This window comes from Etheostoma cragini, chromosome 5, assembly GCF_013103735.1.
Source record: "Etheostoma cragini isolate CJK2018 chromosome 5, CSU_Ecrag_1.0, whole genome shotgun sequence".
Taxonomy (NCBI): Eukaryota; Metazoa; Chordata; class Actinopteri; order Perciformes; family Percidae; genus Etheostoma; species Etheostoma cragini.
Genome location: NC_048411.1, coordinates 22662615 through 22690564, shown reverse-complemented (window position 1 = coordinate 22690564; position 27950 = coordinate 22662615). Strand labels below are relative to the sequence as shown.

At 38.7% G+C, this 27950-nt stretch overlaps 3 protein-coding genes across 3 annotated transcripts in view; all 3 read left to right on the top strand.

Annotated features, from left to right (window-relative positions):
- Positions 1-465: 465 nt before the first annotated feature.
- On the top strand, positions 466-15580 carry LOC117945530 (protein shortage in chiasmata 1 ortholog). The gene is made up of 28 exons (XM_034873083.1): positions 466-536; positions 899-974; positions 1068-1197; positions 1791-1872; positions 1955-2145; positions 2261-2423; positions 2850-2955; positions 3033-3174; positions 3268-3372; positions 3956-4085; positions 4358-4452; positions 4880-5124; positions 5889-6372; positions 6808-7038; positions 7174-7362; positions 7508-7600; positions 8501-8682; positions 8766-8838; positions 8935-9004; positions 9309-9484; positions 9570-9675; positions 10594-10705; positions 10931-11052; positions 11162-11249; positions 12494-12625; positions 12891-13040; positions 13986-14790; positions 15151-15580. The coding sequence occupies exons 1-28, from the start codon at positions 478-480 to the stop codon at positions 15234-15236; spliced, it is 4623 nt and encodes a 1540-aa protein (XP_034728974.1). The 5' UTR covers positions 466-477; the 3' UTR covers positions 15237-15580.
- ugt2b3 (UDP glucuronosyltransferase 2 family, polypeptide B3) overlaps positions 14976-27950 on the top strand; it is a 24268-nt gene continuing 11293 nt past the window's right edge. The window contains exon 1 of the mRNA XM_034873092.1: positions 14976-14982. The gene's annotated coding sequence lies outside the window, so the exon portion shown is untranslated. The remainder of the gene's footprint in view (positions 14983-27950) is intronic.
- tal2 (T-cell acute lymphocytic leukemia 2) lies at positions 18358-20496 on the top strand. The gene is made up of 2 exons (XM_034873099.1): positions 18358-18939; positions 20089-20496. Exon 2 carries the CDS (start codon positions 20103-20105, stop codon positions 20439-20441), a length of 339 nt encoding a protein of 112 aa, XP_034728990.1. The 5' UTR covers positions 18358-18939; positions 20089-20102; the 3' UTR covers positions 20442-20496.

Sequence of the window (27950 nt, the reverse complement as noted above, 5' to 3'; positions counted from 1 at the left end):
TAGTGATAATTTAACATATTACCAATAATAAACTTAACCTATAGTTGTAATTCATGAAAACACAAATTTTAATACATTCATAATTATAATAATGAACGGAAAATTTAAATAAAGCTATAGCCTGGGTAATAAATTAAATCCATAAATGCACCACCCCCCCACACACACACACGTATGTAGCCTACATAAACGTAGATACATACACATCATTAATAAGTCATTCAATTTAATAAGCACTTTTGGAAAAATAACGTTTTAAGTTGATTTAAATTTTTTTAAAGAGTAGATTTTATACCTGCTGTCTTTTTTTTATGAATACAATACAATACTCATTGTATCTTATGGTGGTTAACTTACTAAGCGTAGTATAGCGTCCAAAAGAAGAAGTCCAAAACAGGAGACGCTTCAATCATGAAACAAAACTCCCCAAAGCGCATGCGTGACGGTTAAAGATCACTTCTAGCTAGTTCATCGTCAATGTACATCATTGACACTTCGCCTTTCAAAAACATCCTAATAAAGCTCCTTGTCACTATGTAAGTTTGATGCTGCTAACCAACACATTCTGAATAATCACGTTTTATTTTTCGGGATTTTTGTTGTTGATGTTTTAATTCTATCAAATATTTTGAAGGACGTACAAAACAAGTTAGAAGTCTCCTAGCTTAAGCGTTAACGTTACTTAGAAGATATTGCTAGCTGAGATAACCAAAGCTAACACTGCTAGCTAAAGTTGCGGAGCTGTAATATTTATTTTGTGATAGACACACTCATTTTACTTGTTTTAGGTGATCTGTTTTAGGTTTTTGTTAATAGTGGCGATCATTAAATTAATGTTTTCCTAAAAATATTTTTAATTTATTTGAAATTAACGTTCCTGTTTTCATGATGTTTACAGGTCTGAAACCGACATTTCTTTTCCTTCTCAACCCTTCTCTGCTAACAGTTTTAAAGCTCTTGACTATGTCTTTGAGGTAAGTTGGTGTCTTTTTATTTTTTCCTCAGAGTAATATTGTTAAACCTCAAAGCTATGTTGTCCTGCATCCCACTCCTGTCTTTTATTTCAGACCACCACCAGTCTAAAAGTAATGATGAACCTACTGGCCCTGCCGGCTCCTTACTGTACTGGGACCAGCGACCTGTACCCGCACAGTGGGAAGCTGCCTGAAGTCACGTACAGGACACCGTGGATCAGAGGTGGCCTAACTCATGTCCTATAACCACTGTGGTGACTATATATGTGTCACGTATAGGGTATTTACCTTAACACAATGTATAGCCCAAGGCACTATAGCCCAGTCCATTTTCTACTAACTAATATCATTTGTGAGAAAATGATATAAACTTGTAACCCTAACCTATTTAATATATACAGTAGGTGATTTTGGCATTAAAGCCACAATATGATTTAAGTTTGTATTCTGTGAATTTTAAAGGGGATATCCCAGTTCCGTTAAACAAATTCATCACTTTCTTTAACTAATCTATTTGATTAAATGTAAAATTCAGCATTTGCACTCTCCTAGTAATTCGTCCTTTTCAGATTTTTGCATGTAAAAGCACTATCTGTTATGTTTTATTAAGCGTGAACCCAGGACATTACTGTCTGAGCGTACTGTAAAGACCTACCGTAAGGCTGAATTAGTATTTCACTTTTACTGTGTTTATTCCAGTCTAACTGAACAAACTGTATAACTGTAACAGAGTATAAAATGTGGTACATGACTACTTTTATCATGTCAAACTACCATAAATGAGACCAACACAAAGTCTTTTTCCACTTGTTACAGGAAAGGTGATCTCCACCTTTGTCAGTGGTTCTGTGCTCGATGACCTAGTAGGAAAAAAGCAACCAGATAATTCACCAGAAAGGTTCAAAACTGTCTCTCTGTACATCATTTTACTCTCATTATCTTTTATTGTTGGAGTTATAATTTCACTTTTTGTATTCCAGATTTAAAGTAACTCTGAGGGAGGTGGAGGGCGATGTGGAGATGATACCCAGCTCTAATCCTGACTCACTGAAGGAACTTGACCAGGATGAGTATGTTTGCCTTTTAAAAGAGTCACAGCTCAACGATCCATGTCAGGAGTCATTTTCCAAGTGGACAACTGACCAGATGAAACATGGAAATGACAAAAAGGGTAGTTATTTCAACATCTGTCAGTTATTTCTATTTCAGTATTCCCTCATACAGTGAATTAGCTGTTTTCACTGGTTGTCTTTCTCACTTAAAATATTTTTTTACATCTGCCAAAGATCTCCTTCTGCCAGAAGAGCTCATGGTTGTTGATTACCTGACACACTTTAAGAGACATTTGCCCACACTGAAAGCCAAACTGTCCCGGCTGAGGATGCTTCCTGTGGCCGACCCTCTGCTGAGCTCGACAGGAGATACTATCTCTGAGGACACCATATTCAGGTGTGTCATGTTCGTCCTTTAAGAGTACAAAAGTATTACAATCAAAATACACTTCAAGTACCAAAGGTAAAAGTAGTCTGTATGTGGAATGGCAGAGACAAGTTTCTTGTTTCTCACTTTACTGTTGCAGCCGGTAAAAGTGACACAAATTTTAGTTACTTTATATGCTGCCCGACAGTTTGTGAATTCATAACCTTATAATCTGTGAATCTTAATATTAATACAATACAATTAACTTGTTGGTTATATTTTGTAATATTAATCTAAATCTACAAAGTAACTTCAAATTGAAGTTATTTAAAAAAAAATTGTAGGGTAAAAAGTACAATATTTGCCTATGAAGTAGCAGAAAATGTGAGATACAAAACTTCCTCAAAACTGTACGTGAGTAAATGTACTTACGTACTTTCCACCACCGCTTTTCAGGTACAGTGCATCTTATGAAAAACTTCCAGATGTGTACGCCAGTGACATTCAGACGCGCGCAATCATTCACGAGGAGTTTGGTAAAGAGTCACTGATGAATGAAGAGGTAACTAAAAAGAAAAATGCCAAATGATTTGCTTCTTATGTATGAAAGTACTTTAAAATTTATATTTTTCTGTGTAGTCTCTGCTGTTGCCGGTTGTAGTTGACACACAGGATCTGAGGCAAGAAACTTACACCACGTTTTCAAGCATTTGCGGTAAAATGGATTTTGCTCCTGAACAGCTGGATGATCAGCTTACAGCCCTGGATATGCTTCATGAAGGTAAATAACACTACATTAAGTTAAATATAAATCAACAAAAAACACAGTAACACAGAAAAGTAAACTGATATACTGCAGTCGCATTTCTCTCAGCTTCCCTTTCAGATACATCAGTATCGGTGGATATTTCCCAGTATGAAATACCAGAGGAGCTCGGCAGGAAATGCAAGATGGAAGGAGGTCTGATGGAGCTGGCAGGTAACCCTTACAGATAGATACACAAAGAGTAACTTGTAAGTTTTTTTACAGCGGCTGGCAGAATGGTCCCTGTCAGTTTTATATTATTAGATCATTATTAGTGAGGTCTAAATTGTTGTTTTTTGATGATGATTATTTAAGTAAAATCCTAAAAGTAACTGGTACTGTTAAATAAATGTAGAGGAGAAACAGTACAATATAAAATGTAATGTAGTAGAAGCAGTAGTGTAATGTAACTAAGTGCAGTACTTAAGTAACATAGTTAATAACATATTTTCACAGTACTTCTACTACTTCTAATACATCTCAGAGAGAAATAATTTACTTTTTTGTCCACTACATTTATTTAACACATAGGAGTTACCAGTTACTTTTATATTAAAAAAGCGTATTTGTTATCAAAACCTGCTCCATATTGACCAATTACAACATTTTCAATGCTTCTACATGGGTTTGTTATTGATAAATAGAAAAGTTTGGTCATAGCAGGAATTAGAGTAGTGCAATAAGTGGGGGTATGGTAATGTGGAAAACCATAATAGAAAGTTTTATGTTCTGTGCTCAAACCTAATCTTCCTCAAAGGCCGCATGACACTTCTGACTGAAATGGAGCTGGAGGTTATTTTGACTCCGAGTCCCAACAAGAGTCAAACCCACATCTGTCTGTCCACATGTGAACTCCAAGAAGAAGAGTTGTCCACGCTCAGCAGACGGTGAGTGACGCTACAGCAATTATCCTGATAAGGGTTTTACTTCATTTTTTACATATTTTAGTTACTGAACCTACAGTTAAAAATAAGTTGCTGTGACATTACTCACACCAAATTTAGATGTCAAATTCCCCTTTAAAACATGCAGAGGAGCAAACATTATTTGGTACAGCATTAGGAGCGGATGGGACTGACACACCTGAAGTCCTTTTGTGGTAATGTTAGTGTTAATGTTGTGTAGAGAAGCTCTTGTAACGTTAATGATTGTCATGTAGATCTTTGGTGTCAGCGAGAGCTCAGGAAGAGATGGAGACGGCCCTTTGGAAGGCGGAGAAGCATCCAACCTTTGTGGTGGGCTTTCTGTTGGCAGGTAAAGGTTTGGATTTGTGGTTCAATAACTTTTTCCACTGGATACCAAGTACTAAGGTGATCATATTTTAATAAATGTCAATCTCAAATCACTACGTTAAATAATTATTTAGGTATTGCAGCAACCAAATACATAAAATAAATAAGTAGAAGTGTGTATAAAATAAAATTATGAATAGAAAAACAAGTTTTAACCATACAAGACCCATTAGAGTCAAAATTCCAAGGCGAGAGTGCATCAAAGTTAACAAGGTATGGTTTATATCAATTATGATGAATCGTAATCAAGTTTAAGGAGCTGAAGGGATAACATTTCACTGGAATTATACTCTGGCAGATTAAGAGACCAACACTACAAATACATTTATGTAAGAAAGTTAATAAATTGTTTAGATATTACAAATCTAATCTGCTGTACTTTCTTACAGAGCCTCAAATCTGTGAACCAGCTGTCGACATCCAGCCGCTGTCTGAAGCCTGGAAGGTCCTACAGTCGGAGAAACCAAGCCTCGTCAGTCTTAGTGACAAACTGCAGTCACAGCTGGAGACGGGAGCCCAGCAGGTGCATTTGTGCAGCAGCAGTGAGTTCACAGAGAGCATGAGGTCCGACATTCCCTCCGACAAGGAGGAACAGATGGAAGACTTCAAAAAACTGTCACCCGAACATGTGGAGGGTGAGTAGTCTGTTTTGAATTGAACGTATTCTATGTCAGAACATAGAAGTGCATGTGGTTTATTAGTGGGGGAATTTTACAGTATGTACGTATATTTGTTATTATAGTAAGTTGAGCCAAAAGAGTTAGTTGATTGATTACTAAATCGATGGATTGAAGCATTCATTGACAATTTTTTTTATTTAATTTTTATTTCGAACGTATTTAAAATATATGTATATATGTACACACACACACACACACACACACACACACACACACACATACAGTATATAAACAGTATCTATACATACACACATACGAAAAATGTCCTAATAGGAGCAGGATAAAGCCAAAGCTTGTATGTTTTCCACCCCTCATTCACTTCCACTCATTTCTTTTATATTCCATATATTTTACAACAGGATGACAAATATACACAACAATACATGTCTAGTTTTACACATACCAAACCCTTTTATTGATTTATTTACATTTTCCCCTTTCCATAATCCACCACCCCATAACAATCTGTGCACTAACTAATTTTGATAATTGATTGATTGTTTAGGTAATTCCTTTAAGTAAACTAATGAAATATATACACATTACAGCTTCACAAATGTTCACTTTAATATATAAATTATATGGCTTTGGTATATTATGATGGACACTTTGCACTATATTCTGACTTTAAAAACTCAACAATTAGTTGTTTTAGAGGACTTTAAGTTTCAGATAGTAAAAGCTGATTTTATGGATCATCTTATCTCCTTTGGTCTATGTTGCAGGCAGATCCGTCCTGATGACTCCCGCAAACATAACTCGGTTAACTCAACTGACAAAATTTAAAACTACTTCTTTGCCTGCTGAAGCTACTGCGGACGACACCTTTCTTCAAAAAGAAACTGTTGCTGATCTGTCCCAGAACTACTTCCTGATGCACACTGTTAACACAAACAAGGAAGTAAAACCTGCAACCTTAATATTTTTAAAACCTGCTGCTATCACAAACACCAATGAGGACATTTCAGACAGGAAGTTTTTAGAAGTTGCACCCGGGTTTCCTGCTCGTAAGAACGACGTTGACCCAAGTAGAGACGGCTGTAGCACAGAGCGGAGCGTTGTGTCCTCCAGAGACAATCGCAGAGGTCCACTGGTTACAAGACGGCCACCAGAGAAGGACCTGGACCCATTGTCCACCTTCATGATCCTGAGATCTCAGCAGAGGGCTCAGGTTACTGCAACACCTCAGAGCTCAACTCCAGGTACACTGTGATGCTAATTCGGTTGAAATGACTAAATAGATAATGCACTTATTAAGTGTTCCTATTATAAAGTCTGAAGATGATTTTCATCACCTCCTTTATGTTCTTGCAACCATACTTTTTTCATTTTTTCTCCTGATAACTAGATGTTTTTTTGTATATGCATGTCACAATAAATATGAATTATAGGCCAGTGGTAGGTAGGTAGCCTAGGTTTAAAATAATCATCAATAATTATCAGAAACCCTACCTGGACATATTGATATTAAAATTACCATAATTGAAGTTTGAGGTTATGTAGGATTTCATTTAGTTTTTAAACTTTGGCTCCATCTTGTGGTCATATCAAGATTGCTTCACCAGAGTTTTACGCATGTTCAACTAACAAGTAACTGTAATTATCATTTATATTATTTATCATCCTATTTTTATCAGCAACAAACGTGCTCCAGCAAACACCACCACCCGCACATCATCAGCTCCCTCCAGAGCAGATGCAAAGATCAGATCAGAGGCCCATGCATATCAGTGGTGCTGTCTCAGGAATTGCCACCAGAGAGCAGAAAGCAGTCTTTCAGTCAACGGGTCAACTCATCAGTCATCCTGTCCGTCAGTCCATCCCTCAGGACAGACAGGACAGCAGAGTAGTCCAAGTCCAAGCTACCGGTACAACTTCTTCACACCACCTTCCGATGAATATAGCAAAACATTTCTTAAATTGTCCTTGTTGGAGAAAGCATGGATACGATGGTAGTGTCGTAGTTTGTTACTCCAACCACTGTGCTCCTGCTTCTCTTACAGAGAGCCAGCAGCGTGCCCACGGTGAGCTGCAGGCCTTCGCTCAGCCTTGTTTAAACTCTGCTCGACAGCTTGGGCTCAACTTCCCAGTACTGGGAGACTTCAGCTGCCTGTCCCCGGACCAAACACACTTCCTTCTCAAACAACAGGAGAAGGCGCTCTGCAGGACACAGAGCGCAGAGCTGGTCAGAGGTACAAAATATAATTTGATATTCCAGAAACCCATTTGTACAACCTTATATTTGGCTTGCAGCTGTATGTAAGAGATATATATTAATTCAGTGCATTGGTTAGAAAAGATGTTAAAACCCCTCTGCTGGCCTTGTGTTGCATACAGATCAGAAGGTGCTTTTCGACCGGGCAGCTCTGATTCATGTGCTGGTGACATTCAAGGAGCTGCTGCTGAAGTGCGACCTCAGTACTGCATTGGGTCAGTGTAAACTGACTCTAAACCCCTTCAATCTTGGTTTTAAATCTTAACCATTTTTGTAGTTAAGATGAGAATGTTTACTAGTAAATACAGAAAAAAACATCCATTAGTTATAAGAGTTTAACAATTCAAATTTGCTTCAACAGGACATATGGGTCTAATTTTATTTAATTTGATTGACTTGACAATGCTGACCACAAAAACAAACACTGTTGTTATGTGTTGACTTAGATTTAATTTTTGCACTGGTCCACTTTTTTCAACAATTTTTTTTAACACTGACCAGTGAATCCCACAAGTTGAGATTTTACTTGCTGTGGTGTGTGTTGTGGGATATGACCGCGTGACGTGTAATGGCTTGGTCTAGTAATAACGGGTTCAATTATATACTAGTCAAAAGAAGGTGAAAACAATGACTACATAACATTATCAGATCATTTATGAATCTGATAATATTGCGACACTATCTGGCATCGGACACAATTTCGGAGAAATTATTAAGACTACACAAAATGAGGAAAATATGCAATGATGCCGTAACATTGTTGAATATCGCGATAATGATATAACTTGTGATAAATGAACAGATATTAAAATGTAGCCTACTGTGTTCTGCATTTCTGCTGCTGTTAGTATTTTGTTAAAATACAACAATTTGCTTGTTACATTTTAAGCAAATGACAAAAAAGTGTAGCCTTGATGTGCTTTGTCAATTAAACGAGTTTTTTTTGGTTCAGCAGATAAAATACCTGTAATACTGTACTATACAGAAAGTTACGTTAATATTAATCTCAACACTATTCGCTCCTAACTCCTGTTAAATCATTGTTTGTTTTTCCCAACCCTGAAGTATTAAATACCATATTGAGATGTTTATGGTCTTCTTCTTATGCAATAAAGATTACCTGATCAAGGCAGCTGAGGTGTGTGCCGAGCGGAGTCTGGAGCAGCTGGTGAAGAGGCTGCAGATCCTCCTCTACCTCAATCACAAGAACGAGGAGTGCAACGTCAAACTGCTGGAGCTGCAGCAGCTGCTGACTGCATGGCTCCAAGGCAGGACAGGACAGAACACTGTGGAGAAAGTCGGTTTGACCAGCATCTGTCCTGTTTCAGTGTTCATTTGGGAAACACTTGCTATAATCTTGGTTGATTTGTCTTTTTTCAGATTCTGGTCATAATCTCAGTCGACTCTGACAACATCAGAGCTTCTATTGTCAGCAGTTTGAGCCATGCCACTGGTGAGCGACCCTTGATCTCTTATCAGCTACAACAGTCGCACTACTAATAAACTAGATGTAAGTTAACGTATGTATGTTTGCTTGTCGTTGTCTCAGGTGCTGCTGTAACTGCACTTTGTCCTGAGAAGGACAAGAAAAAACTCAACGGTGCCAGTGTGGTCAGCAGGTAAAAATGCATAGTTGTTTATAAATGCATACATTTCATTTTGAAAGTTTTTGGTGGATTTTTCTCATCCTAGTCCTGATAAAATATATAAAGCAAAAATTAATTTTGTTTGAGTTTTATGAAAATTAAGTAAAAATCATTCCTCATGTCATCATACTGTATGAGTAAGTAGATAAGAAGAGTGCTTTGATGTGTAAAATGGAGAAAAGTGGCAGGTATTTTGCTTTGTTGAAGGACATAGTTCAAGCTGATATGTTATGTTGAACAAAGTTCAAGTTTTCTCACCCCCACCCTGTTCCATCAGCACATGCGACTGTGTGTGTGTGGTGGTGTATGAGCAACATGTAGGGCCTGACTTCCCCTGGAGCTGTTTCTCTCTGGTGGTGGAGTATGACAATCCAGGCCAGTCGCCATGGGAGACCGTGTGCAGAGAGAGGAGCATCAGTCACCTCTCCTTCAACACAATCCTCTCCGACACTGGTCAGCTGCCACCACATAGATATTACTAACACTATTGTACGGTGCTTTTGTAACTTTATGTATTTTAATTTTTTTTCCTGAAAAGAAAAGGGAAAAGCCTCGTGGTGCCTGGAAGACAATGTGCCATATGTTTTGTCCGTGACAGAGGGGCTTCTTAACTGTCCACTGCTGCTACAGACACTCGAGTCAGGGTAAATGTTCCCATTTATTTACTTTACTTTTTAAATCAAATACATTTAGCTGACGCTTTTATCCAAAGCAACTTCCATTCACACACTGATGGCGCCGAGGGAGTGTTTTGTCATGCCACGGCCATTCGACATTTATCCAGTCAAGTCGAATTAAATCATATGCCTCTTGTAAGAATAACAAATATCTAAATTTCCAGTACATTGCCATATTTAGACAACACCCAATATTACCAAGACTCAATATAATTTTACAGCAAATGAAATGGTTCTTAAGTATTTTGACAAAGAGACTCCATGGCAACCCAAAACTTGCATCATTATCAGCAGTTTATATAATCTACTGCGCTGTGTTCAGCTTTTAAGGGGAAATTGGTCAAGATTTAACAGAACTTTCAGATATTGAAAATTTGGTTGGTTAGTATCTGTAGTCTCATTGTAATGCATGATCCAGCTCTGCTGTACATGTTTAGATGGTCACTAAAGTCAGTTTTGTTTTCATTAAACCATTCTTTTACATATTTAAAGCGTGCAAGACTCCAACATAACCGCATTTTCAAACTTAAAACGGCATCAGCAGCATTTCCTCACATTTGAGAGGCTGGAACTAGATAATACATATTTTACCAAAATTAATAATAATCATTTTAATAATCAAACTTGAAATTCATTGAAAGTGTTAAAGCAATTATAAATTGTTTATATCATATTCATTTAATCATTTCAGATTTGCTGGTTGTACTAGTGTATTTCTCTTAAAGTAACCTCCACCTCACCTTTGGAGGATATGTTAAGAATAAATCTCCCCACAACAACTTCTACCGTCAGGCTTTGAAGTGTTTCTACCATATTTGCCAGTGATGATAAGCTATCATTTTAAACCATATGGTGAAAGTTGTCTGTATTTGTGTTATGTTACAGGTTTAATATAACTGTGCTTGAGAGGAGCCACTGTCCGTCCCTGCAGATGCTCGGAGGAACCCATCACTACGCTGTAATCACGGTGGATGAAAGCACTGCTATCGTCATTCAGGTACCATGAACCTGCTGCATCAGTCAAAACACACACACACACCACAATCCATTATGATGCTGAATTTCTTGTGTTTTTATCTCCTTGTATTGAGCTCTTTGAGTATTGCATGGAAATGTTTAACAAAATCTTTATATTAACAACAATAGCTGACACTTATTCAGTTTCTGCAACTCTCTCTTTGTGTGTGTGTGTGTGTGTGTGTGTGTGTGTGTGTGTGTGTAGGAGCAGGATGAACTTTGTCAGGAGAGAGCCAGTGAGGGAGTAGTGATGAGGCTCACTGCTCTCTCTTTGCAGTACAACTGCTGTTGGCTTATACTGCACTGTAGCGACAGCCAGGCCGGAGGGTCAGTTTCCATACATTTACACAAAAATGCAGAAACACACGCATACACACAAACATCGTCTACAAGTAGTCCCACCGTCACTGCTTTTGTCTTTCTTTTGTGATTGCAGATTTTCCAGCGAGGCGTTTAGCAACTTGGTGTTGGTTTATTCGTCTCTGGTGCTCTTCAGTATGAAGTTTGAGGATCTAGACGTCAAGGTAGAACACACACATGATTTCTTGTTCTGCCCTCCACTGTTCTGGATTTTTCAACTATATATCTTTGCTGTCAAAGACAACTCAATCTCTCAAAAGTCCGTCTTTTAGCAACAATTAGACCCTATCTCTATCTTAAATGTATAAGGGGTAGAGAGGCCATGGGTAGACAGATACCCCCACCCTCCAAAAGAAGAGGTAGTAAAAGAGTTTTGGTGATTACATGTGCATGTGTACGCATACACACTATTCCTGCTTTACTGGGAAGCAACTCATTTCGAAGTGAAAGGAAATTAGACAAGGATGCCAGCTAAATTTAAGAGCTGATGTCATAATTGAGGCCTTGTTGACTGCAATGCAATGATGAGGTCACGTTGACCATGATGACTTTACGATAAACCATTATGCAATGATGAGGTCATACTGATAGGAACTAATGACAGCAATGGCAAAATGAATGCCATGTAAGTCTATGGGGAAAAAGTCTTTTTGGGCCAGAGGGCATCACGTGACAGGCCAAGTTGCAATTCCACTGTTTGTCCAGAATGTTCAATTTGCTTTGAGCCTGGTGCAATTCCTGGGCGCCTGATCCCCCCCTCCCCGCTCCTAAACCAACTTCTCCACACTCTGGGACTAGAGGTTACAGGGGGGTGAGTGGGCGTGGCTTAGTCCCTCTTTCTAGCGCTGCTCATGTTGATACCTTTTTCACTAAGGCAGCTTTTTTACTACCAGGGAAGAGGCCCTTGAGCACATAGTTCCTCTTTAAAATACACACACATAAATACACTACCGGTCAAAAGTTTGGGGTCACTTACAAATTCCAATACCACTCCATTATAGACAGATTACCAGTTGATCTGAGTGTGTGGCTGATCTTTAATGCTAAATCTACATTGCCCATTATCAGCAACCATTGATCCAATGTTCCAAATGCACATTCTGTTCACTAATCTGATATCATTAAAAAAAAACTAACTGAGAAAACATTGGAGAAGCCTTTTGCAATTTATGTAAATGTTAAAATGTTAAAATGTTAAAAAAGCAATGCAACGGATCTGAGCTGGTATTTTGTCTATAATGGAGTGCAATGAATATTTCTAAGTGACCCCAAACCTTTGACCGGTAGTTTACAGATAAGCAAAGACTTGACTCGCTCTAACCACTAGATCTCTCAACAAATAAAATGCAATGGAGATGGTGGGCAAAATAACAATATAAACCACTTGGTCCTCTTCTATGTTTGTCAGGTGCTGATTGTGTCTGACGTGACTGAAATAGCCAAATGGATCCGCCAGATCTGCTTCCACAGCCTGATGGCCAGTAAGAAGGACCCTGTGGACTACCTGGACAGAGACTGGCTGACTGTGATTCCCTCAGAGGTGATTTTCCATAGAAAGATAATGGATTGGTCTTGTATTTAGCTGTAAAGGGTTTTCTTTGGTTTCATTAACTACTCCAACCCAACTCATACAGAGTACTTGCAAGGTAAAATACCTGAAGATTTGCTGTGGCTCCAACTTCTACTTTTTATTCATATAATGTCTTATATCACATAACGATTATAGCTTGCAACTTAACACTAGATGTCTTTAATTTTTTACATTTTAGTTTGTGTGCTGCTATTGTTGTTTTCTTTCCCTCCAGGAGGAAAAGTGTCTGATGCAGTTCCCATGTATTAACCCTCTGGTTAGTCAGCTAATGCTGAAGAGAGCTCCATCCATCCAGTGGCTCCTGGGGGCCTCGCTGTCTGAGCTGGTGGAGCTGCTCCCTGAGGTGCCACATAAAGTTCTCAAGGTGATCAGACATACTGTATATTACTACACTTAAATACACTATGTGCATACTGTATGTTTTTTTGCCTCTGTAATAATATATTTTATGTCAGCGGCTTAATACTGGTGCTTAAAGCCAAGAGGTTAATGGCATTAATACTTTAAAAAAAAAAACTTTTTACAGCCACCAATCTTCCAACAAGTGCATACTGTCTTCTACTCAGTCTGATTATCGGACCAGATTTCTGTTACTTTATTGCAACTTTACAATTTATTTTGGCCTGAGAGTACGCTAAGAACCACATTCACTTACAATGTGTTATGTTGTCTGGATAGAAAAAAATAATTAAGCCATGAAACATCCACTCCGAAAGTCTGGGCAGCCATAGTATTTATGTTTTTTAATTTCTTGCTTATGTTATTACATTCAATATCAAATGGTGTTTGTGATCTATTTGTTTGTAATCTTTTTACTGACTCTACTAAGAATAAGTGCTACAACCGTTTAGTTTATAAAAAAGTAGTTAAAAACACCCAACACAACCTAATTTGTCCAACCTACAGTGGAAAACCAGAGATATCTCATTTACTATTATGTATTTCTTATGAAAGCAGCCAATTCTCACTTCTGAGAAGCTAGAATCAGCAATTGTTTGCAATCTTTGCTTAAAAAATGACTGAAACGATTAACAGATATATTTTATCAAAATAGTCAAATAGCCAGATCGACTAATCATTGCAGTCAACCAAGAATTATAATGCATTACTGCAGTTCTCAGTTAGTATCCTATTAGTATTAATTATTGAAATCATTGTGCTATACCATAAACTTAATTTCTACAGGACAGAACATATATTAAATGTAATTCACATTAAATTGAGAAACATAAGGGACTTGGAATCAATGAAATTATCTTTTCAGGGACATTTTTGCACTCAATAGCCCCTCTTGTCTTTCTGGTTTTAGCTGTTCAATGACACCACCTCCCTGTACACACTGACCACAGCGCAGCCACAGTCTCAGACACTCATCACTGAGACAGACCAACAGAGCAGTCCACCAAACAGCTCCTGCACCACCACTGCTCACCCCGAGCACATGAACCCTGATCCACAGCCAGAACCCCCCGTCAACCCCCACCCAGAACTATTCTGTAGTGACCACAACACCAGCTTCCTGTTCGGAGCTGATCGCAGCTTCTGTGAACCAGACCCAGGGTTGGTGGTGCAGGAGGGCAACACAGATTTCAGACTCAACCTGAGTTCTTCCTACGGCAGCCCAGATGTTCACCTCCAGAGGAGTTGGAACAGCAGGGATCCATGGCAAGAGGAGGACAGAGGCAGAGAGGAGGTGGCGTTTTCTGGCTGGAGACGCAGAGCTGGGGCAGTGGGGAGAGTTGTTGGAAGAGTGAACGATGAGTGGGCACAGAAGGCCCCAACAAACCTCAACGCAGACACTCCTGGACTCCACCTGGACAGTCCTTTCAAGCTGGACTCTGCGTTCAGTTACAGCCCCGTCCTGCAGCAGCCGGTCAACAGTCAGCTGTCCTCGTACTCTACAGTCTACACTGACCACCAGCATCCACATAACCCCCACATTTCCTATGGTCCGAGCCCTCCTCCAAAGGCCACGCTGTGGAGTCAAAGTCAAAGCAGCTTCAAATGTCTCAATAATAGAGAGGCAACAACTTTTTCAACTAACTATGGCTCCAAATGCTGGATAGGACAAGAGAGGAAGAGAAGGGGCGAGGCTGCAGGTTTGGTTGGGACAGGTGAGTAAATAAAAGCAACGTGTTTTTCAATAAAAGCAAATGTGACACTGGAAACAGACTTAATAAAAATGAGACTGTAACTTTTTCTCAAAGCCATATTTCCATCACGCTGTCCACATGGTTTTCCACCCTTTGAGGTTTAACCATAGACCGTTAAGTCTATGGGTTTAACTAGTTCTCTTTTTAAATGACGTTATCTCGTTTTGCTCTATGTTTGCATAACAAGAGTGGATAGAAACATTTTCTTCCAATTGATTCCTGTTTGCACTACAGTTGGATGGAAACCTGGCTTTTATCGTTTTTGACTCATTTTTTAAAGTTTCATTTCATTTACCAGATTGCCTTGTGTTTGTCCTGCAGCGGTGACACCAGTGAAAAGGGGGAGGTTAAGCTATGAGAAGGTGCCCGGCCGAAGTGACGGACAGACGAGACTTAAATTGTTTTAGTCATGAATGCTTTTTTTCTTGTGTTTGAAAAGACAAGAATTTGTTTATTTAAAGTTATTAATTGCATAGTTGGAGTTATCATTCAGGTAAAATTACGTTTTACTTTGCCTGGTTTGATTTTTGATAAAAAAATGTTGGCATATATTCTATTTTTAATAAGTAACAGTGCCCCTTGTCCGTTCCTGTTTGATTTTTTAAAGAATTAGAAATAATTTCATTCAAATAGTTTAATATATTATACAGATATTTTATTTTTCGCTAATATTTAAAAATATTTATTTTTTGTAAAATATTAGAGTTATAGTATTTATTATGCCTTGTTTTGAGACGTGTAAGTTTGTATTTCCAAGCATAAACAGTATTTGTGATTTATTAAAATCAAACTTATAACACTTGTTTATAATTGTATGTATTATGTAATGTCCTGTGCTGTTAGGCATTTATAACCTGAGGCTGATGTATGAACAGATGAAGAATGCAAATATAACACTGTGGTAATTTAATAAAATGTCTGTTCAGACGTTTAGCTAAATACTAACCAATAAAAAATTCAAAAAAACCTTACATCTTCTTTCAACTACATTGTGTTATTTAAACACATAATTAGTACATACAGTACATACATTTATTATGTTTACATAAGTAATAAGGGGTTGTTACCGATTTCTTTTTACAAAATAAGATTACAACTGTGTGCACATTCTGCTTTTGTTTTCCTCCACACAGAGCATGCTCAGTAGTGAAAAACAAACCTTGATTTATGGTTGGAGGAGTGGGATCGAGGGTCTTTCCCAGCTAAACTGATAAAGCGTCTCATTTTAGCAGCTCCAATGGTGGGGCTATTTCTTTTTTTTTCATTTAGTGAAGCAATCCCCTTATCATCGTCTCTCAGCATGTGGAGAGAGTGCTTATCTTCACGAGCCAGCAGAGTGAAGCCAGCTCCCTCAGGAGTGATCCCCAGACAAAGACAACCCCGAGGGACATCGACTCCAAGCCTCTCTGCCTCTGGACAGCCACATCCAGTACTGGCTATAGCCACCGCCAGGCTTTAAATTTTTTTTTTAAACATCTCTGTCTCTGTCTCTCTGCCCGCCTCTGCCTTCTAACAAGCAGTGGACAAACAAAGAGACATACTAAATGGTTTGTTTTTTTAATGGCGAAAGGACAAACGCTGTGGCGCAGGATGGTCAAAGGAGTCCCCATATGACGGCTCGGTAAATAGCAGCAGTAATGGTGCTGTAATTGCCCCAGACTATACTAAAAGCCCAGGACTGAATGGGACAGGGGATATATTGTGGGAATTAACAGGCTGTTTAAACCAATGTCATCCTTTAGATTTGGATCCCACTCTGACTACAGCTGTAAAGGTCACACAGCTGTTATCTTTAATCACAGGCAGCAGTTAACTGTCACCTGTGTTTCCTCTCCTCTGTAAATAAAACCAACAGCCCCAGCAGAGGAGGGCATCTCCTGTGACTTTAAGGTGCACAGTTGTTTTCTTAAACCTGAACTGATTTAAATGGAGACAAATTACAAATCCCTGAAAAGGAAATTAATTGCAGCAACAGAATGTATTTTGACACAAAGAAGTACATGCAGCAACATGTTAATACAAATAGGAGAAAGTAATGAAGAATAAAGCACCGTGCATCATCAATGGAGACAATCAATCCATCAATTTGGCCCAATACATGTTAACAAAGTCCTCAGTTAATCCTCCATACATACAAAGTATGGTCAGACCCATTTTAGCTTAAATATTCCAGTTATTACCAAGACTGCATATCATGACTTAATTGCAGTTCTTTTTTTCTAGGTTTGTTGAACTATATGTCTTCAAAATTGAATGCTGGTGAAATTGTATTTTAATTGACTAGCAAGTGAGGGAGCAACTTTTGAGTGATCATCATTATTGGGAGAATAAAACCATATTTATTTTATTTGCGTAACAGGGTGCCAAATTCAACCTTTTTTTTTTTTAAAGAAACAACATACAGTGGAAAGGGAAAGGGAAAACCAGACATGTTTGTGCTCTTTTGATCCCCAACTCGGAAGCAAACCTAGTTCTCAACAGTCACGCTTAATCAGCAGTGAATAACATGGTTGTCGACTGACTAATCGATTATTCAACCAACTATTGTAGCTCTACTACTGCAGCACCAATTCTTTGTCCAAGAATCATCTACACATACAAGTCTAATAAACACACTGGGTGCAATAATATTTACAGCAGTAACCTCTGTTATTCAAGCTCCTTGCCGCCAGACATGACCTCATGAGATTTCGTAGTAGGCTTTAGAACTCATCTCAATTTGTTTGTGTGCTTACAAAATAAAAAGCTACATTTAATTTGACCGAATTAATTTTCCAAGCAGCTTCATAGCATGCCATAATTCTTACCCAACCTAAATGACAGATACATTACATCAAATCAGGGATAATCTTCACCTGGCCATGTAGGTGGGATGAAAGTTAACTGACTGGCCTAAATAGCCTACTGTGAGTGTGTCTGCAGACCTTGAGGCTGCAGTGGAGGCTGGATGGAGCCAGAGAGCGGAGGCGCCTGGCCTGCAGGTGCAGCCTCTTGGACGTGCAGCAGGGCCCATGAATGGCCGATTCAGAAAACGGCCCCCATTGGGCCCGATCTCCAGGCCCGGGGCTAATCCCAGCCCCTAATCGGATTATGTAAATTCCTACTCCACACAGAGACTTTTATGGAAGGCTGCGTCTTTGAAACAACACTTGAAGGGTGTAAAAGGAACAGAGACAATTGGTTAAACTAGACTTGTTTTTTTTTATCTGAACGAAGGTTGAAAGTGGGAGGCAGAGAAGGGGGAGAGAGAGGAGAGAGGAGTGGTTGGAGAGAGGTGAGTCAGGACGCTGTAATTTATGTGTGGCTTCTTGGAATGGCTCAACAAGATTACCATAGTTATAACAAAACCCACATTGTTCAACTGTCAATCTGGATATGGTATTTTTACCTTTTGTGGCCCAATCAGGCTGATTTCAATAGCAGAGCAGGCAGTGATATCAAGGTCTTTTTACAGTGCAGGGGATGGTGGGTTGTCCATGCCTAATGTCTGAGAAACGGACAAGTGTCCACAGCAGTAAGCGAAGGATCAGAGAAATAAACGTCTCAGTTTCACTTCAATGGGAATGTATTTGTCACCTTTAGTGCGAACCTTCAAGGATTAAATGAGCCATGAATCATAAAAGCAGCACGAATAGTCACTTAAAGGGCTGTTGAGAAAAAAAAACACCCAGAATCCATTTAAATGTTGAATAGAGACACCTATGACAATCATTTAAAGTGATGATTTATGGACAATATAGACATGAAGCCACCTCCATTGGTTCTAAATGATAGAAGAGGAGGGGGCGTGTGTTTTAACAATCCCTCCTCAGTTAACAACACCAACCTCACACACAATGCCACAGAGGCTCCACGACAACACACGTCACACAATAGGGTTCACCCTGCTATAAAATGTGGGATGCGAGCATGCAGCAGTCTTACCCCATCCCTCCCTCCCTCATACTCCCTCTCGCCTTTACTCTCTTCTTCCCTCTCGCCCATCAGGATCTCTCAGCGAGCATGAGAAGACACAACTGAGAGGACATTTACGCCGGACTCCTGGATACTGATGACCTGCGGAGGACAACTCTGCAACTGAGATTTCTGCACATTTCTACACACATACAGGTGAGACATCTGTGGTATAGCGAGACATTTATTTCCCCTTCAGGCAATGTGTTTCCACTTTGGTAAAGTAAGTCATTAATCCCCAAGAGTGTAATACAAGGAGATGTGATGTACTCTTTGCTTGCAGCTGCAAATGTAAATAAATGATGTGTAATTTGAAGATCAAATTATCTACACATAATAATTTGAGTTATTTGTAGCAGAATAGCCTTTATTTATCATTAAGTCTTCTAAAATATAGCAGGGCTTTTTAGCATTTAGGAGCACTATGTGAGCATTTAATAAAAGGCTCGTCCTTTATAATTTAGTTGTAACATACAGTTGTTTATTAATGTATATTTTCGAACATTTACATTTAATATGAAAACACATGTTAAACTATATTGTCATTCATTATCCGTTTATACACCAGCCTCAATTTCTGTGGGCAACCATTAAAGAGGACCTAACCATCCATTAAAGGTTTATATATTGCTTGGTATAATAACAACTACAACACTACTACTACAACTACTACAACTACTTATAAAAATAACAATAGTCATGATAATATAGGGGGGTTAAAGTGTTTCCAAAATCTATATTTAATGTGAAAGCTGGTACGAGCCAAACAAACTTTTTTAAAAGAGGTAAAATACGAGGGTTTTATTTTGCGGGAAGAAGCCACAAATATAATAGATTTTGATAAATATTCTTTGTACAATTTTATTAAATAATTTCTATTAATATCTGCAATTTTTGTGCAAAGAACTACAGTAAGGTGGCCGGTATCCCTCCTAATATACAGTCACTCTCTTTTTTGCTTCCAGTCAGTCACCTAGTCAACCAGGATTATTTTTAGTAATGATTAATCTGCTGATTAATGTCTTGAATAATTGTTTTGCCCATGTAAAAAAAAAAAAATCTAATGTGAAACTGTCAAATGTCTTGTTTTGTCCAACCAAGGGTCCTAAACCCAAAGACATTCAGTTTTGGAACTGTAGTGTATGACAAAGACGAGCATAAAATATTTTAGATTTATGAGAATTATATGAGAATGAGACTGAGAATTGGGTATGCATAAGCAAAAAAAAAAACTTTGATTATGTAAATAGTTGCTGATTCATTTTCAGTCAATCAACTAATCAATAAATCATTGAATCTTTGCAGCTCTACTCCGCACCATGACCAGGAAGGTGTTCACCAACACGAGGGAGCGGTGGCGCCAGCACAACGTCAACACTGCCTTTGCAGAGCTCCGCAAGCTCATCCCCACCCATCCTCCGGAGAAGAAGCTGAGCAAAAATGAGATCCTGCGTCTGGCCATGCGATACATCAACTTCCTGGTGCAGCTGCTGGAGAGCCAGAGCGGTCAGCCAGCCAGCCACTCCCCCACCGCTCTGCTCACCTTTCTCAGAGGAAACATGGAGCAGCTGCACTCCCCTCCACATCCCTGGGCCATGACCAGTGACACTGAAGTCCCTTCACCTGGATCCAGCTGCGACAGCTCCGAGGCCTGGTAGAAACCATAAAAAAAGAGACCCTTGAGTGGACCTTCGGACACTTTCCCGGGTTTAAGAAACTGATGTTGTCCTTCTTCAAGACTCATTTTTGTCTCTGCATTTAATGCAGAAGATGCAACATTGTGTGATATTTGTGGACTCCAACCATGGCTGAAAATGTGCTCACAGCCTCCATGCTGGTCGGTGTTCAAATATGCTTTGCGGGTTAAAAATAATTTGTATTCTGCATGGATGTGTAAAACCTGGATGTACAATATACCCTTCATGTCTTCATGTTAATATTCCTTGTTGCCGGTCCGTCTGGAACTAATTTAGTTTGCAATGACAGGGTGTTTTGCAGTTGAGGAAAATGGAGGGGATTAAGGAATTTCTCATTTCAAGCAATAGATTCAGCATTTGAATAGATAAAGGCTCAGCCAATTCTCCAGCCTGCAATCGTCTCAAAATAGCCAAGGGCACTTTCTTTCTTTTTTTTTAAATCGACATGCTGTTTTTTTCTTGAGAAGACTAAATCTGACCTTAATTTTCATTTACAAAGGTTATATGACTTCAGAAGAAACCGTTCTGTGAAAGACATTTGCTGTTTCTCACCCTTTTACACAACAACGTTCAGTATTTGTTGATTACAAATTTGGGATATTTAGGATTGGACTAAGGAATTTCAGCAGACCTGTCAATCCTCTTTCAGTAATTTCATGCTTGACCCCACAATATCTTCTCATTTAAATGTGTTTTCATTTGAGTTTTTGTAAATTTACGCATGTCATATAGCCAAAGATTATGAATTGATTGTCTACCGTGAAGAGTGTGCTACTTATCTTCTGATACCTCTTTTGTAAGTTATTTTGGTGTGCTTGTGAATATACAGTATGTTATTTATTTCAACTATTTATTTATTTAATGACTTGTTAATAAAAATACTTTCTGGATCTTTTTAATTAAAGATGTAACTAAAAACTTTTGTATTTTTTAAGGCAGGAAACATTTTCAGGCTAGCAAACATTGCTGAGTAGTAGTATTTCTGAGTACACTCTAAACTATGAACTAAACCTTAGCCTGTGTTTTTTTTTTTTTAAACAGTATAGTCTTTAGACAAGAAACATTCAGTATGCATACTAAAACACCTGAGTTTTGAGTGTTAAAGAATATGATTATCCAACAAAGAAATTCACATGGAATTGAAGGGAAATACAAATACATTGTGTTCAGAACAGCCCCCGGAACACCTAATAAAACAAAAAAAATTAAATCCTGGAAAAACATTCTCGTTGCATAGACACCAATACTGTACCATTTCCTGTTAGTATAAAACTGTTTAGTATGTTGATTTCTTTTTTATTCTAACTGATAATACATTGTATACAGATACATGGCATAAACTGTTTACAACTAGTGTGTAGTGTGGAATAAGGACACACTGTTAGAATCCTCTGATGAAATCCGTTGACACTGTGTAAGACAACTGTTCTGAAGTTAAGAGTGGAGCTGCTGCCTCTTTGTTGGTGCTCAATAAGCCCAGAAACATTTGTCCACAAGTCCTGTGATGAGCATGTGGACACAACGCTGACCTCTGCTCTCTGTCCACTGACCAGAGGTCTGGGAGAGGAGTGCTAAAAGTGACAGCTTAACTTGTGACCCCAGCAGTCGGAGGTCATTCTGCAGTCAAACACTGTCCAGTTGACAAATGTGCAGAGTTTTCTTAAGGAAAAGGTCACTTTGTTGCTATACGTGTTATTTGACGACATTGAAGTCCTAACTATTAAGTGTAATTATCTACGTAAACTCATGTACCCAACATATCAATGTACAAAATGTTACTGTGCGATCAAATTAATCGTATATATGAAAAACACCATCAAACTGTCAAAAAATAAAAGATGAAAATAAACCATAATGCCGCAACAGAAGATATATAATTATTGACAAGTCTTTTTTTATTTATTTATCAATTAATTCTTAAGTCTATAACATTTCAGAAAATTGTGAAAAATCCCCATTAACATTTCCCAGACTTAAAATTAACATCTTCAAATGGCTTAGATATTCAGTTTACTATAATATAAAAACAAAGGAAAGCAGCTGCTAGCTGAAACTAGTTGTAATTTTTTTCTTAATAATTAGCGCCAAATTAATAATTAAAATAGTTTTCTGTCATTTGACAAACTGATGGTTTAACAATGTGTTTCGGCTCCAGTTCTGATATTAGCAGTTTTGTTTGCACCCGTCTACTTGTGTGTCATTTAAACCCAGGTCAGACATTCACATGCCTAATCGTCTATTGTGACTGTAGAAAATGTCCCCCATTTTCAGGCAAAAGGCTGTATCTAACTGAGCTGAAGAGTAAACACTGAGTTGGTTTTGAGCGCTTTTACTCTGGCTGTTAAACTGGCTAATGGTGTGTAAACGGAGCAGAGGGCAGCTGGATACACTGCCTGGAGGCCTGTGGGAACTGACAGGTGATTCTTTGTAATCCTGCAAAAATACTAAATAAATCGTATTATACTGGGTGAGGGAAAACAACTGTACAGCGGCAGTCTGTCTCTCCCACAGCATGAATTTTGGAGGTATTTACCTCTTTGCGCAAGGCATTTCCCTCTTTGTGCAATTTCACAGAGAATTGAGCACGTTCATGATGAACTGAAATAACACCAAATAAAACTACTGTGGGTATTAATAACTGGACATTTTGGTTATATAAGGTGCAATATTTAAAAAAAAACAGTTTAGTTCTTTGTAAGTTGAATATTTTGGTAAATTTCAGACTCCCTAATGTTCAAAAACTCAGTCATCATTTGAAACTGAATAGGAACACGTGACAGCTTTTCCCCCATATGCTGTCAGGCTGTGAAATGCATTTTGCTGATACACCTTATTTATAGAAATCGCCCAATCATAGTGTGAGCATTACTCTGACCTCAACTTTCTAGCAGGATTATGAAACCCTGCATTGAAAATAATAACAAATCTGTACGCTTCTCATTCCCTCCACCAAGTATATTTGCCCGATTGACTATACTCTCCCAAGTATGTGCGTAATCGTCTATTGAGAGCACATTTCCTTATCAGCGTCTAGCACACTGTCTGAATCTGTTATCACAATGGGCCAGATCAGTGCAGGCAGCCCCTCGCTCTCCCGGCTGAGGCGCCCATGAAAAAGAATTTCTGGAGTTGGGTGCCAACCGATAGGCCCTGAGCTCTTTATCCCCTTAAAGCCAATTCACACTCTGCATGTTTAAATATCTCAGCTCAACCCCTGCCCTCCCACTGCCGTCATGCACTCAAACCCCCTCCCCCTTCCTCCGTTTTCCTCTCGCTCTCCCTCACCCATCTATGGCTGCAACACCAAGCGTGGATTGCCGCCACGGCCAACCTGCAGCCTGGATAGGAGGGTGGGATGCAGGTGCAGGCTGGTTGGAGGGTAAGAGAGGAGGGGTGTCATCCATTGTTGGCTGAACAGCATGCTCTCTCCTCTGGAGCACCCTCTGATGGGGGAGCCCACTGACAATCACGTATCCTAATCTGATTATGCAAATATCTACTTCAAAAAGCAATACGCTGTAACCCTTACCCTGTGGTGGAAAGAGTGAGGAAGGAGGACGAAGGAGAGGAAGCAGTAGGAATGTACATAGGAAAGGCGTTGAAGGCCCATTTTGCCCTTTTTATTCAAAATTTTGTGTCAATGAGTTTTGCTATTTTATGCAACATCCTGGTATACCCATCATTAGTTTCTCTCACACGCTCTCTGTACCACCAAGGGAGGTCTGAGGGAGAAACAGTATACACTTACACACTCTGAAAGGCCACTGACTCCCTCAACAGGCCATTGAATTCAATATTCAAATGCCTTTTGTTTTTCCAGACGTTGCTGAATCCGGCGTCAAAAGGAATCTACAATGTTAATGAAGGGACCAAAGTACCCAGAGTTAAGATTTAGACGCCCAAACAGTCTGAGGTGACATTTCCCAAGAACAACACTGCCTTAATGCCACTGATTCCTAAAGACATGGTCAACAACCCCCGCCTCCCGAATATTCACATCAAACTGACCCCTCTGGCCCCAGCTGGTTTTTGAAATCAGCTGCTTCATTCTACTTCTGAATACATGTCTACAACCAGGCTGGTGGCTCTGTGAACCTGTACTTACTGTAGCCACAGCAGTAACTTAGCTAAATGCTAACAATCAGGATGTCAACATGTTTATAAAGACACTGTTCACATGCTGATGTTTAAAGTGAGTCTCCCCCCAGCCAGCCTATTTCCATCCTGCATCTCCAGCGCCTGAGAAGCATTTAAGAGTAACAAGACAGAAGACTAGAAAGAATAAACAGTGCAACACAACATTTAAGAGCCACCTGCTCTTGAAAAAGTATCTGCCCTCATGGGCAAAAACAATCCATTGCATCAACCTCTGGTTTGGGCCAAATAAACATAAAAAAAGTTATTGGGTTTTTGTCTTTATAGACCAGAGAAACATTATCCAAGCCAACCAAGACTTAAAATTGTTGCCAACGTTTGCCCTTTAAAGACATTAAACTTTAGCAACCTCTCCACTACATCCTGTCATCCAAAAAGTCCTCCCCACTAGCCATTATTACAAAACCAAGAGGATGAACTTCCTGTCCGAAAATGATGCGGATAGAATTTAAACCATTACACCAACACACTAGCAAAGATCCCAATGTCACAAAAACCAACACATCTTTGGTCACACTAATACTCCTACATGGAATGCTGAAGAATTCTTGCTCATGCATCCCCATGCACACACAGCGTCCTCAAAATACTGCAGTCTGTTCATTCACTTCTAGTGAATGAACAGACTGCTTCAAATGAACAGTCACTTCTGTTCATTTGTATAAATGACCTGTGTCAGAATGCAACAAAAGCAGTGTCATTTTTATGCAGAGAAAACCATTTTGTATTGTTCTGCCTCATCCTTAACAAAGACCTACAAATACCTGCAATCTGCTTTTAACATTATTCAGAAGAATCTCCACAAATTGAGACTGTACTAACTTTGACAAAACTAAACTTATGTGCTTCTCTAAATCAAGGAACATAGACAACGCTTGTCAGATTGTTACACTAGATGAGAAAATAATTTATTGAGAATTAGTCTACATATATCTTGATTTCTTCTTAGAAGAAAGTTTGTCCTTCAAGCAGCATATTGAGTGTTTAACAAAAAAAACATAGGGTAAAGTTGGGTTTCTATTATAAAAATAAAGGTTGTTTCACTTTTAGTACGAGAAAACACTTATACAAGCAACATTTCTGTCAGTGCTGGATTATGGTAATATTTTATACATGCATGCAAATAAATTTTCTCTAAAAATGCTGGATGCAGTATATTATCCAGCACTAAGATATGTAACTAATTCTAGTTTTTGTATTTATCACTGTAGCTTGTATGAGTGAGTTGGTTGATCTTCTTTGCACAATCGCAGGTTGGCGCATTGGTATATTTTTCTTTATAAGGCCATTCTGCGGAAATGGCCTCCTTACTTACAGTATGTTCTCTCCTAACTCCTAAAGTCACCACCCGGACATGTAATCTTCGATCAAATGGGCAAATCATGGATGACCTTCCCCAAACCCAAACGGTCTTCGGTGAAAGTTCCTTTAAAGATTTTGCACCCTCATCCTGGTATGAATTGCAGAAGCATTTTAAATTAGACTACCTACCAACAATGACACAGTTTAAAATTAGGATAAAGAACTATTTAAGTATTACATGCATATGTGCTGTTATTGGGGGCTGGTGGTAATTATGTTGAGATGATGTTAAAATGTTAAATTACCAACTTTTTCAGTCTTTTTCTGCTGATTGTTTTTTGCTATATATTCTAAATATGGAAGTAATGTTCTGCTGTCTTGGCCAGGACTCCCTTGTAAAGAGATTCTGAATCTCAATGGGATTATTCCTCATAAAATAAAGGAAGGAAAAAAATAACTAAGATGGATCATACAAACTACTTGCAGATGTACATCAGATACATGGATCTTTTGAGGGTCCAGGTGCAGTATTCTTTGAAATATTTGGATGGCCTGCTGTAATCAGAAACCATCACTAAATCATAAAAAAGCTGAAGGAGGGAAATATGACCTTCTCCTGTCCGACCCCATTTTTCCTGACTTAGCAAAGATTTTGGGCATCCGTCTGGTCTTAACAATACGCTATCCCATACCAGTATCACAGCCTGGATGTCCTGGCCTTCCTCCTCACCATCATTCTGTTCATCTTACTTCTCTTCATCAAGACGTGCAGATTCTGCTTCTGGGTGCGCTGTGGTAGAAAGAGAAAGACATAACAAAAATGGAGTTGAATACAAAAAGGATGGGTGAAAAAACAACCTTGTGTTCACTGGTAGTCCATGTTATGTAACCACAATGCCCTGGATTGAAAGTTGTGGCTTGGGACAAAAAACTAAACAAAAAAAGTTGTTAACTTTTACATATATCATGTATTTGAATTCCAACATGTGAACATTCTTATTGTTAGCTTCTTTGTGTGCAGTTGTAATTACATCAATTGCTGACAGGTGTGCACTAACTTGAATACCTGTACCTGAGACCAATTGGGCAACACGAAAGCACGCCTGTCAATTAAACAGAAGCGGGTCTACAATCCACCAGGCACAGTTAACAGTTTACAAATGTACACTGATCTGATGGGGTAAGCAGTATAGTTAACAGAAAAATAAAATTTCTGTATCACCTTTCACCTTCTATGTAGAATAATTACACTCCTCCGATGTGTTTGCCTGTTTGGTTCACACTGTGCGTAGCTCCACAATGACAGGAGATCCTCCTGATGGCTTTAAACAACAAAACAAAAGAAGCACATCAGAGTTTAATTTGCTAGTATTGAATATTGATAGTATTAGATTAGCATCAAATTCTCTTTTTTTTTTAAAGATTGTTTTGTGCAGTTTAGGCCTTTATTTATATAGGACAATAACTGAAATGGGAAATGACATGCAGCAAAGGGCTGCATGTCAGGGTAGTTGCTTTCAATTAGCCTTTCCAGAGGCAAAACATAGTCCTTCAAATTCTTGCACAGGCACCCCCATGCAACTTCCTTAGATTAAGTGAGTGTATCAATGCATATTGAGCTGAAAATAGTTTTCTGTCTATGTTATTTCACTTCATCTCTTCATTGCTAACAATTAGAACTTGGGCATCTGAAGTCTGTTTTTACTCTCTGTTTGGGTGCTTCTGTTACAGGATACGGTTTATTCATGTTTTGAAATACTGTCAATTTCACAGCTATTGCCCTTTACCTCTAACCATTTGCTTAAGGTGGGTCATTTACATAATGTCCCATGCGGCATGAAAGGAGTTATGAGCCAAAGTTCAGGTTCATTAGTTAATGATTATATTTTAAGAGCACCTTCAAAAAAGGATCTGGCCACAACACAATTCTGTCTTGACAAACAGGCACTATGAAGCTGGGGCAGCGTCTCTCTGTTTGTGTCCTGCTGCTACTTTGCATGACATGGGGAGCAA

Coding starts and splice junctions, on each gene's coding strand:
- LOC117945530 (XM_034873083.1), top strand. CDS start 478: ATGTACATCATTGACACTTCGCCTTTCAAAAACATCCTAATAAAGCTC. Junction 6,373..6,807: donor ACCTCAGAGCTCAACTCCAG/GTACACTGTGAT, acceptor TATTTTTATCAG/CAACAAACGTGCTCCAGCAA. Junction 8,683..8,765: donor GACAGAACACTGTGGAGAAA/GTCGGTTTGACC, acceptor GTCTTTTTTCAG/ATTCTGGTCATAATCTCAGT.
- tal2 (XM_034873099.1), top strand. CDS start 20,103: ATGACCAGGAAGGTGTTCACCAACACGAGGGAGCGGTGGCGCCAGCAC.